Source organism: Rhamphochromis longiceps, linkage group LG20, assembly GCF_057381845.1.
Source record: "Rhamphochromis longiceps isolate RC_006_pf linkage group LG20, R_longiceps_female_GT1.1, whole genome shotgun sequence".
Classification (NCBI taxonomy): Eukaryota; Metazoa; Chordata; class Actinopteri; order Cichliformes; family Cichlidae; genus Rhamphochromis; species Rhamphochromis longiceps.
The window spans coordinates 26,969,614-26,982,044 of NC_140576.1; the positions used below are offsets into that span (position 1 = coordinate 26,969,614).

Genomic DNA, 12,431 nt, shown 5'->3' on the forward strand with positions numbered 1-12,431 from the left:
CAGAGACTGCAAGGTCTGTACTCTGATGCTGAGGGTCCATCTGGTCACAATTTCTGGAACAGTTTGTTTGTGGTGGCAACCTTGTTTAACCCTGATGTGCTCCAACTTTGCATTCTAGGATGTGGAGGAATTAAACTCAACAGAATCAATGGTCTCACCTGGACTAGCATCACACCTTCATTTGAGCCTTCTGTGTTTATCATTTCTACGATAGACACATCTAACTAAAGAGCAGAGTGAAGGTTCTCCCGCGGTTTTCTTACATGTACTTTGGCTTACATTTCCCCCTCCCTCTTTCAAAGGAAATGAAACTGATGAGAAATACAACAAGTTCCCCCACTCTGCATCTGATTCATATCAGAGCAAACTGACTATATGTTTGGAAATGCCCTTAGCCGTAAAGGATTAACCCTTTAAATACAGTTTATGACACAACCTGTGTTGCAGCTATGTAGTGTTCAGTTGAAGCAGAGATAATCCTGTTGACATCACCAGGTATATTTTGCCAAAAAGTGGCGAATAAGCTGAAACTCTAATTTAAAAGAAAAAAAACAAACAAAAACAAAAATGTTTTTCAAAAAAAGAAGTGAAAAAAGTGAAATCTATTAGCTCTGGGAGAATCAGGCATAGTTTGTCCTGTTTTCCAGGATTGTCTAATCCATTTAATCCTATGATCATGACAGCCTATACAATGCAGGACTAGTTATAAATGAGATGACCTATGTACAAGGATTTTTGTCTTAATTCCCACATTGATACCAGCTTTTGCTTTGCTTGTTGAAAAACAGGATGACGTTCAAGCTGATCAGTCTCGTCTGCCACTCTACGCCTCTATGCAAATAGAAGGTAAAATGCAGGCTGATGCCTGTCTACATGTTGACTTTACAACAGCACATGCTTTTCAGGTGATACACACCTTTTACCTAACAAAACATTACTCTCAGCATTAACCATTTTCTTTAAATGTCAACTGCAACACATAGTGTGATAGAAAAGGGAGGGAAAAACAGCAGATATGAGACCAAACTTAACCCTTCCTGGATGACAGGAGCGATATCAATATTCTAAAATGCTACAGAAAAGATATGACCTCCGGCAATTTGTCTACATGAAGACAATGGATGAATGAACGGATGGATGAAGATAATGGTTATTTAGGAGAAACAGAAGCCACCCTCTACTGTCTTCAGAATGAATTCCCTGTTGCATAGATTCAACAAGGTTCTGTAAATATTAGTCAGAGATTATGGTCCATATTTGAGTACAAAATTGAGTACAGTGAACTCATCGCAATGTTCAAGAAACAAGTTTGACATGATCTGAGCTTTGTGACATGGCATGTTACCTTGCTACAGGCAACCATCAGAAGATGGGTACAGTGTGGTAATCAAGTGGTGGCCAACAACAATATTCAGGTAGTTTGTAGTTTAAATAATGAGCTATTACACCACTACCACCAATCTCAACTACTTGTACAAGACACGGTGGATTGATGCTTTCATCTCTGTCCATCCATCCATTCACGTTAGTTATGTCAATTCTGACCTCATGTCTGAATAGACTTCTTCCAATTTTCTTCTGTTCAGTTTTGATGGACCCATGTGAATTGAGAGATTAGAGGATGCTTTAGATGTTAACGGTGCTGGAGCGGTTTAAATCATAAATATACAACAGACTCCAATTTGTAATAACAAACACACACCCATTAGTGCAACTGCAGGAATGATCAGGATGACCTCAAATTTACTGTTTCTTAACAGTAGCATTTCCTCTTTTTCAAAGTTTGATATGGGCAATTGTGGCTCAAGAGTTGGGAGTTCGCCTTGTAATCGGAAGGTTGCTGGTTCGAGCCCTGGCTTGGACAGTGTCGGTCGTTGTGTCCTTGGGCAAGACACTTCACCTGTTGCCTACTTGTGGTGGTCAGAGGGCCCAGTGGCACCAGTGTCCAGCAGCTTCGCCTCTGTCAGTGCGCCCCAGGGTGGCTACAATGTAGCTTGCCATCACCAGTGTGTGAATGGGTGGATGACTGGATGTGTAAAGCGCTGTACAAATACAGGCCATTTACCTTTTTTTTTTTTTTTTTTTTTTTTACCATGTTGTGTATTCAAAGATGTTCTTCTGCATACCTTAGATGTAACAGCTGGTTGCCCTCTTACCCTCTGACTTCAACAAGGCATTTTCTCTGCAGCTCATTTTGTGCCATTCATATGCTTGGTTTGAAATTGAGCGTGTAATCTTAACTATGCCTACTTGCCTAAACACACTGAGCTGCTGCCACATGATTGGCTAATGATATAACTGTGTTAGCGAGCAGGTGAACAGGTGTGCCTAATGAAATGACTCTATGTGTTTAATTATACATTTTAGGTTTCCCCATGCATGCAATAATTTCAGCAACCCTGCCCCTTAAGTTAATTTAGCATTCATGATCATAAAACTGAAATGAAAAGTTAAACAAAACAAACAAACAAAAACAGAAAAAAGCAAAGCAGAAACTAAATACAGATAAGTACAGATAAGTACAACTGCAGTCTAGACAACGGCCACATAAATGAAGAAAATGGATCTAAATGTATGTTTCTGCAATTTTCTTTAATGGTTCTCTGTTGAGAAAAAACAAACAAGATAAACTCCTGCTCAGCTCAATTCTGTCTGAAACGCTATCTATTTTCACATAGATAACAGTTACACCAACTCTTTGCAGTTCCCATCACTAATGCAGTTACCCATCTATGGCTTTCATTACACACTCCATTAGGGGGTGTTATTGTGACAATCTCCATTATTATGACAATTACATAGAAGTGCTACATTTAGAGCTCAAGTGATCCACCTAAAACATTATCATAAATACTAATAATTAGTTGAGTTTGTGGCATATTTATTTATTTTTTACATTCATCCATATTCCCAATCAAAACTGTAAACTTGACTAGACTTCCTGTAAATAACGGACGTACAAACTTACTTTGCACACAAAAATCACATTCTTTTATTAACTTCTCTGCCATCTAAAATAGAGCATCTTAAAAATTAAACAGTTAAATATGAGCCCTCCGAGTTAATAGTGCAGATATGATAAGGAGGGCAAGTTCTGACACCTGAAGACAAATATGGATTCCCTTGTGTGTGTGCGTGGGTGGGTGGGTGGGTGCGTGTGTATGCATGAATGAGTCGCCCTCAGGTCCTGAAGAGCACGGCAGCAGTCACAGCTGTCAGAGCCACAGCAACCACAGGCCCCCAGATCATCCACAGTTTCTGGAATAAGTGGCAACACAGAAATAGAAAGTTGAGCAACAGCAAATAAACATGCACCCATTTTGGATCACCAAAGCTTTGACAGAGGGAGCCACTGAGATCAAGGCAGTGCACAAATACAAACAGCGCTTGCAGATAAAGATAAGCATTATCAAACACCAACTGTGAGAAACAGTTGTTAAGCATTAGCCATCCAGGCAGGACAAACAGATGTCAGATGTTGAAGCTGTATGATTAGAGAGGTTAGATTTCTGAAGAATTTTTTTTTTTTCCTGGGGGATTTTCCCCTGAGGAAGGCATTCTCGGGAATGAGGAAAACCTGATTAAATCATGCAATGGTCTAAGAGACACTGATGAGGATGAAAAGATGTAGGCCAACTTGACAGGAGTAATGTGTACCTTGCTACCACAATGCGCCGAAGCACCAATACAGCAAAGCCAGGATAAGGCCGATGACTATGGCTTGAACAGGCAGCAATAGGGATGTCTACAGAAGGGAAGGGATATTATAGTAATCAACTGCAATGGGACATACTTTGGTTGGTTTATTATTAGATCCCTCAGTCAGTTCTCTACGCCTGTAACTAGTATTTATACAAATCTCAGTCACACACGGCTGTCAGTGTGTCATTGTTAGTTCACACATACAGATACAAAGGAGCTGGACCTTTATGGCCTCATAAATCCGTAGTTGTGTGTCCGGTGTGTGTTGTGTTTAGTACAGAGTTGACATCCTACATATCAGTGTTACTATACACGGTCATGTTTATCTCCTGTTGTACAGCATAGTTTGCTGAGTTTTTTTCCCACCTTTTTGTATTTGCTGAAGATTTAAGCTGTCAGGTATGCCTGGCATTTAAGTCCATTATCTGAAATGGAAGTGATACAGTTGCATGGTGCTCTCACCTCAGCTTAGCTACCAAATAGCAGCCGTCTGGCACAGCTTTTTGAATCCATATGTGTGAATGGCCCATAAAAGCAACACTAATAGACACTGGATGACTAGAGGGGAGCATATGTGCTAAAATAAAAAAAGAGATAATATTTGTGAATCTTACAATAAGATTCATCTTTTATATCTGGAGATGCTGCGCAAACAGATGCTGAACAAAAGGGGAACATTGGAAATGAAGCCCATGCCCCCCCCAAAACAGAAACTGCTAAAGAAGTTATTGCCCCTGAAAATAAAAGTGCAGATGATTGTTTCCACACTCAATATATTATTTTTTAAACCTGTTATATATCATTATACACGATGCCATTCATATATTAGGGTAAAATGCCTTCCTGTTTTTGCTGTGCGTTTGATAGATGAGTACTCACCTTTGTCCCTTTTCCTTGCAGTTCCTCCATGTTGGCTCTGCATGCCTCGAGTTCATCTGTAACCAATTGTTTTTCCTGCTCAACCTTCTCGTATTTTTCCTTGAGGTCTGACAGCTCCGTCCTAGCCTCCTCGTACTGCATGAAGCAAATTAAACATTTAATTCAAATATACACTCATCAGTTTAGATTAATTTAAAGTTTTTAGTTTGATGGTATTGTGTAATGCTTTTGAGGAACAGTTTCTGTTGCCATTTACAAGATAAACCAGTCTTTCCTGCAGTGCTTAACTGCTGAATTTTCTATACATGAGCTAATTAGGGTGAGGTGCAGTCCTTATATAAGGGACAACATTATTCCCTCCTTCCCCCCCTCATTCATTCATTGTGTCAAAGATGACCCAACTATGCTTTCTACTACTTAGCACTGCCACTCCTCATTAACTGACAGCAGCCAGTGATCCCCATACAAACCTAGAGTAGGTATTGCCCCTGGACAGCACGCAGCAACCTGTGAACTATCTGGGTGGGATCTTTTTTCGTTGTTGTTGTTTTTTTGGGAAGAAGCATGGACTTTCTTTATAATGTCAGTAAGAGTCATAGATTTATTGACACAAGTGTCTTAAAGGCTTCAGAGAAAGTCATTAAGGCTCCGTGATGGCTTCACCATTCAACTGTGGTGGATGTGACTTTGTTCTGACCTAGATGACGCCAACATCGTCTCAAAATAGAAAGCTCTAAATTCTTAGCAATGATCACTCAGAGACACTTTTAGTCATGGGAGAATGTGAGTTTTCTAAAATAGTGCAGTTGTCCTCATCATCCCATCATGAGGTATTTCTGCGCAATCTTAGATGATGAGAAGAAATACAATAAAGTACCTTGAGTAGACGACTTTGAGAACAGCTGCCCGTCTCATACAGCTGTAAATGTCCTGAATGGCAACAATTTGCAGTACTTCTTTTGTAAATTGGTTGTTAACAGCAAATTTCTTTAAATTATGTTACATGAGATTAAATAAAATGAAAGCATTAAAAGGTTTCTTCAAGACACTTCAGTCTTAGTTTGCTCAAAGTTATTTGAGTTCCACATTGATTTTACTGTCCTGCATTAATAATTTGAGTAAAAACCAGATTCTTGTAACTCTGTTGGATATTGCAACTGCTAATAATGCCAAAAACAAATCAAGTGATTTTAATTTGCTCACTTTAAATCACACAAAACTGAGAAGCGCATCATATCAGAGCACCAATTACAAGTACATGTTCTTGAGTCTTGATTTTTAGTCAAATGGCAGTTTGACCATGAAACCGAAGCAACAACATAAAAAGTTTTGACTAATGTGTTATCATAGCCAGGATGTGTTCATATTTAAACTTAAATCACTGAAAAAATGGGAGAACTGGGAATTTTCCAGAAATTATGACTTTACATTGCCTAAAAAAGTTAAATGTAAATCTAAAATGTAATAAGTAATATTGCTAAAGTTATATTCCACTATCCTGATAATACGTTGTCCTTGTATTTCTAATTCTCCTAGGCTTTGTGGTAACTTGCCATTTATTGTAATAAGAGTGTAATTTGACTTTCTTTCAAAACCTCCCCTTTCCCACAGTGTCCCAAAGTAATTTCATAAATACTGCAACAGCTTGTCAGCATTGGCCCTCTAAAGCAGCACGGTCAGCAGCACACTGGCAGCAGCTACAGTCTTCCAATAGCCTCTAAACTGGATCAGTTCTGCCACAGATATACATTCAGAACCACTACCATTTAGCTAGAAAAACTAAAATGCAAAAATTCAAGTGAAAACTAACAGGACTGAAGTCCAAATCAAATTTGGACAGCATTAATGAGTAAAACATGTGTGTGCTTATAAGGCCTGTCAGTTGCAGGACTGTATTAAAAGCCATCCAAGTCAGAGAGGGTTCACTTTTCACATTTGAGATAGAAGTATTCATCTGCATGACACCCACTAAGATACTGGACACCTAAGGTTGATGTCTCAACTTTTGAGGGGCGTACCTCTCTTTGCAGAGCCTTGCTGCGGCTGTCTGCCTCATCCAGTTGGGTTTGCAGTGTGGTGCTATCCTGCTGGTGCTGGAGCTGCAGGGCTACCTGGCTCTTTTCCATCTCCTGCCAGGTCTGTTCAAGGGATCCAAGGCTATTTTTCAGCTCAGTGTTCTGGGCACGCAAACTACCAGAAGCAAAACAAAACTGAGTTCAATATGTAAAAGATGAGAGAAAAAAATTATGTAGTATCGTGTAAATCAAAACACGTGGGTGCTGATTAAAACAGATGAGACAGAGGGAGCACGAAGGTGGGGGTAAGAGCTCCCAGTAATGTAGATCAGTGCACCGACCTGGCAAGGTCCTTCTCCAGCTGCTGCTGTTTCTGCAGGGCTGCCTCCTTCTCAGTGCGCAGTGCTGCACATTCACTCTGCAGGTTGCTTTTGTCTTTCTGGTGAGTCTTCAGGAGTTCCTCATTCTCAGCCCTGAGGGAAGCACATTCACTCTGCAGACTGCTTTTTTCCTTCTGGTGCTTATTTACGATATCCTGTTTCTCAGATCGAAGAACAGAACATTCTTTGTGAAGGCCATTACACTCCACCTGCATGGACTGAAGTTCACTGGCTGTAAAAAGAAACGAGCAAGGTTTATGTAACAATGCTGTTTTTTAACAGATTGTATGTCCTTGATTTGCCTACAGATAAAGCAAAAACTACCAAAAAACATGTTTTTAATTATACTTTGATTCACCAGTGTATAAGTATGAAGAGAAGTCTGCTTGTTAGAAACAAAATACATAGAGAGCGAGTAGGCCTCATGTCTTGGACAAGGAATGGTAATATTATTTGATTTATTAATACACAGTTCATTTCCATGTAAGAATTATTTTCAGTGCAAATGCTCCATTTCATGCGTTTATAACTACCAGGGGCACCGTGTAGTACCTTGTATTTCTGCAGTTTTCTGCCACTGCTTGCTCTGCTGCTGAAGGTCACGCTGCAGGTTGTCAATCTCACGCTCGTACTTGTTGGCCGTTTGACGCCATTTGTCCAGATCATTGGAGACAGTCGCCAGGTTAGACTGGACGGCAGCAACGTCACGGTCCCGCTCGGCAGCTGCTGCCTCCAGGGCACGTTTCAGCGACTTCACTTCATCACGTGCGCTTTGTAGCTCATCGTGTGAGCTGGAGGAGACGTCTATCTGCTCTCTGAGAACACCCATCTCATCATGGAGCTGCCGCAGCTGACCTGTCCAAACCGGAGTCAGTGTTTGAATTAGAGACAGTGTCAATTTTAAAAAAAGATTAATATTATGCATATGCTTCTAATCCACAAATAGATGTACCTTCAAGAAGTTTTATCTGTTTGGCAGAATCATCAGCTTGTTTTTTCTTCTCCTTTGTCTCTTCCTCCAGGATACCTACACAGCATTTAATTGTACAAGTCATGTCATTTATTTGGTGTTGGGTGCATGCACACATGTGTGAATGCAATAGAAAATGGAGTGGATGGTCCTATTTAACATTGGAGATGTGGCGTGTCACCTTGTAGCTCCATGCATTTATGTTTCTCTGTGTTAGCTAGGTCCTTGGCCTCTCGAAGTTCATCAGTCAAGCGCTGAATGATTTTTTCAGAGTCACCAGAGGAGCCCATCTTTGCCTTGGTCAGATCATCTAATGAAGAAGAAAAAAAATGGGGATCCCAGTTAGAAGAATCATGATCTTAACATGGACAGGCTCCATACATTTGCCATAAAACTACAAAAATAATGAAATGTTTGACAGTTTTACTTTTACTGCAGTCCCAAATATTTAACCAGGACTGACATACTAGATGATTTCCCAAGATATTCAAAATGGGCCTATTACATAAAATAATTGCTAACCCAGAAATAGAAACAAGTGTCTTATCTACACTTTTTTCATTCCAAATTATCCATTACCCCAGTCACATATGAGTCTGTAGCGATTCTACATTACTCATTAATAGTACCTAAACAATGCACAAAGGTAATAGGCTTGCCAGCGTTGTCAAGGGTCTGTTGTGTTTCCTGGAGGTGGAAACAGGCTCCACAAATACTTGTGCTTTGCAAATGCCTAGTGAATATCTCGAGCCCCTAATCTACCACAGCTAGGAAAAGAGATGACCTCATCCCAGAACGAACATTTGGCAGGGGACAGGTCAAGCATGTGCACCATAAATGGAGACGCACCAGAACCTGAACTGCCCTGAAATCCAATATTTATTGTGAAAACTGTGTCTACATCCATCAAACATGGCTACATAATCACACGAAAATCCACATGATTGTAAAAATGTTAGCAGGCGGTATTGATAAGTGTCCCTAAAATGAAGCGGTGTGAAACAAAGGCTGAGAGCTGGTGACACCCTCTGACTCGAGCACATGACCACCCCGCTGTGTGCCAGACAAAGCATGGGGGGACAGTGTGATTGTGTGTTCCTTCATATGCGAGTGAGTGGGCACCCTGTGAGTATGCAATCTGTATTCACTTTCTGTGAAAGATGAATGCCCTACAAAGACAGCACAGGGAATAAAGGGTATTTCAAATGAGGGTGCAACATGTTATCTTTAGCGAGATTAGTTATTACGGCAAAAATGTCTTAGTGTCACAGAATGACACCTGACAGCATAGTAATGGAATTAGTCTGTGTGTAAAAATACCTTGCAGACTAGTTGGGAATATTGAGCATCACACTGCCTCAAGTGACGACAGGAAAGAAAAAAATTGAGGAGAAAGTCTTTTTTTAGCTCCGGTGCTGAAGGCTAGACCCATCGTGGCCCATCTTCGCCTGCTGTCTGTTTCCTTCTCATCGAATGTGACAGCATTCTTTAACTGAATCAGGGGGTTAGCACCACTCGCACGGAAAGTCTACAGTATTCCTTTTAAACTGCTGATCATAAAGGGAGATCATTTTACAGCTAACAAATATTCTTTATGCAGCTGAATCTCAAATATCTTCATCTCTCTGAATTACTGAGGTACACTATTGTTGTGAGGACACTGTTTGCTTTGTGCTCCCTATATATTGTGCAGTGAAGCATTACAAATTCATTCATCATGCAAAATTTATTCAGTCACCAACGTACTTGCACTTTTTCCTATGAATGTCCCCGTCGATTTTCATATTCGCTATATTGCGCCATCATTGCGCTGTCCTTTGCATTCTATTCTTATTAGTCACCCTAAATGTCATAGCTAACACACATCAGTCAGCTGACATGCCCTCTGTGCAAAGAGACTCCATCTTCTAATAAGCTGTTGACACAGGAGACACTAGCCTCTAAAACAAGGCCATCTACAGCACTGTAAGCTCTAAAAGCCATCCAGCTGTCCTTACAGGGCCAGACACTCATTTTAAGTGTGACTCAGGGTTTTCCACCCCCCTTTCCACACTCAGTTAGCGAGATGTGCTGTGTCAGGTAGGAGCCATTAGAGGAGCAAAACAATGCAAAGTCATTCACTTCAAATCAGTGGTGTCTATATTTACCTTTAATCACAGATACGTTATTCAAGGGATCACTCAGCTCTTTCTCATCCATTTTCTTATCTATAACAACATAACAAAAAAACAAAAAAAAAAACAAGACATATCACATGCACAGATAAAGAAAGAAAGCTTTAAATGAAATTAATATTGCTTAAAAAGACCCCAAACAGACCTGACAAAATCTTTTGTTCTTTTTCTCACTGTTAGATTTGAGATGTTTTTAATTGTAAACACAAAAATGTTTGAACACACAAATACTACTGGAAGAGACAGGTGCAGAGAGCTGCTAGGGAAGAAGGATTTTAGGAGTATGTTACAGTAAAATAATTAATGAAGGGGTTAAGAATAAAACTTAACAGGAAAATATTACCTTAGATTATCCAGGAGCTGCGGTAATCAGTGTGCTGAGGCTACAGCAGTCCCTGACATGAAGAACTCTTCTCCAACTATGAGGTTTGTTCAGATGCGAAACGGACCAGTCCAAACTTGAGGGGGGTGGACAGTGATGACAGACACTTTGTACCAGACCTTCCTGCTATTGGTGGGCTGAAGCCAGTGAGGGGGAAAAATTAAACAGGGTAAAGTAAACAGTAAAGTAGCTTAAATATGATCCTAATGCTACACTAGAGACGCGTCAGATGGGCGTCCTTAAAAATTTGATCCCCCCCTCTTTTGTGGCTCAGGTCCTCAGCCCCTCCACACTGGGTCATGTATCCAAGTAGGGCATCTCGGAAGCTGCAGCTGCATACTGACACAGAGAGGTTTTGTTCAGGGGGCTGAGCTGCTCTCTGGCTGGTTGGTACTGATGTAAAAACCTACAGGATGGCAGTGAATAGGGACTGCCAGCGTAGGAGTGTGTTTCTTGCATTCACTTCCTCTCTTGTTTTGTCCTGTATTTCACTGGGTTTTCACTTTATACCAATTACTGTCTTTTAGGGTTAGATATACACCGGACTCTAAAGGTGTAATTTTACATGTATAATCTTTAGGGATAATTTATGTATCTTATAGTGATTTCTTACTTTATTGGACTGTGTGTTAGCCTCTTCAGTAGGCTTTAAAATTATGGTGAGAGAGGTAAAAACAATCAAAACAATCCCAAGACAGAAATAGGAGGGGTTACAGTGGGAGGTATAAAAGGGTGAAGGGTGTTTGTTTCCATTTAAACATAAAGTAACACAGACAGGGTACGAAGACCTTATTTGACTAATCTTTCACACATCAGCTCATCTTCTTCTTTGAGGCTGTACAAGCCTTGTTCCAGTAACAACATAATGCAACAGGTTTCCAAGATCAATGCAAGCTTAATGTTTTACTGAGAATTAGTTAGCAAATGCAACACCAACTTAATCCATTTATGCAGGAAAAGGCGAAATATGTTTTTGACTAGGGTAGATTTGTTATCCCTTGGCCATGCTGATAACTAACAGTTGTAGGTCTCATTTTGGTCCTCATCATCTTTCTAACAGCGTCACTTCCCATCTTGAGAAACTAACAAATGACCCAAAAGAATTTGCTAGAAATGTTGTCATCATCTTAGATCAATGTCTCAACTTCAACCAGCATGTCAAACATTAAGTTCAGACTTGCGGTGTAAGTTACCTTACCTTACCTTTATATGTGTATGTGTATATATATATATATACATAAATACACACACACACATACATACATACATACATACATACATACATACATACATACATACATACATACATACATACATACATACATACATACATATATATATACATATATATATATATATATATATATATATATATATATATATATATACACATACATATATATATATATACATACATATATATATATATACATACATATATATATATACATACATACATATATATACATATACATACATATATATATATACATACATACATATATATATATATATATACATACATACATACATACATATATATATATATATATATATATATATATATATATATATATATATATATATATATATATATATATATATATATATATATATGTGTGTGTGTGTGTGTGTGTGTGTATGCATGCACATCTCTCTCTCTAGCTAGGTTATTTAGATAGCATTACAAACGGCTATCATTTATCCCCGTTTACTTAAAATTGAGGCATTAAATGTGGCTAAAAACCCTTTTAACTGCTACAACTTACCAACATAATCACTCCACCATGTAAGAACGTTTAACCACTGTTAGTAAGTTAGTTTTAACCTACTAAGTAAGTTAGTTTTAATGGTTAACCTAGCATTAGCTAATGAATAACGTTTGCCGCTAATTGGAGGCGTAACCGACTCCGTGTTAGCGTCAGCTGC

General features: G+C 39.3%; 1 protein-coding gene across 3 annotated transcripts; it reads right to left on the reverse strand.

The window, feature by feature from the left end:
* Positions 1–2,573: 2,573 nt before the first annotated feature.
* On the reverse strand, positions 2,574–12,403 carry slmapb (sarcolemma associated protein b). Of its 3 annotated transcripts, XM_085392820.1 has the most exons (11): positions 12,272–12,403; positions 10,464–10,639; positions 10,094–10,153; positions 8,128–8,256; positions 7,929–8,003; positions 7,529–7,831; positions 6,938–7,208; positions 6,600–6,771; positions 4,582–4,716; positions 3,658–3,745; positions 2,574–3,258 (listed from the first exon to the last, which is right to left on the reverse strand). In XM_085392820.1, exons 3-10 carry the CDS (start codon positions 10,143–10,145, stop codon positions 3,662–3,664), a joined length of 1,221 nt encoding a protein of 406 aa, XP_085248946.1. In that variant the 5' UTR covers positions 10,146–10,153; positions 10,464–10,639; positions 12,272–12,403; the 3' UTR covers positions 2,574–3,258; positions 3,658–3,661. The 3 variants fall into 3 exon arrangements, with proteins under 3 accessions (XP_085248946.1, XP_085248948.1, XP_085248947.1); XM_085392822.1 differs by lacking the exons at positions 10,094–10,153; positions 12,272–12,403 and having other exon boundaries at positions 10,464–11,658; XM_085392821.1 differs by lacking the exons at positions 3,658–3,745; positions 12,272–12,403 and having other exon boundaries at positions 10,464–11,655.
* Between the last annotated feature and the right edge of the window lie 28 nt (positions 12,404–12,431).

Coding starts and splice junctions, on each gene's coding strand:
- slmapb (XM_085392820.1), bottom strand. CDS start 10,145: ATGGATGAGAAAGAGCTGAGTGATCCCTTGAATAACGTATCTGTGATT. Junction 8,257..10,093: donor TAACGTATCTGTGATTAAAG/GTAAATATAGAC, acceptor CTTCTTCATTAG/ATGATCTGACCAAGGCAAAG. Junction 4,717..6,599: donor GCAAGGCTCTGCAAAGAGAG/GTACGCCCCTCA, acceptor TGCTTCATGCAG/TACGAGGAGGCTAGGACGGA.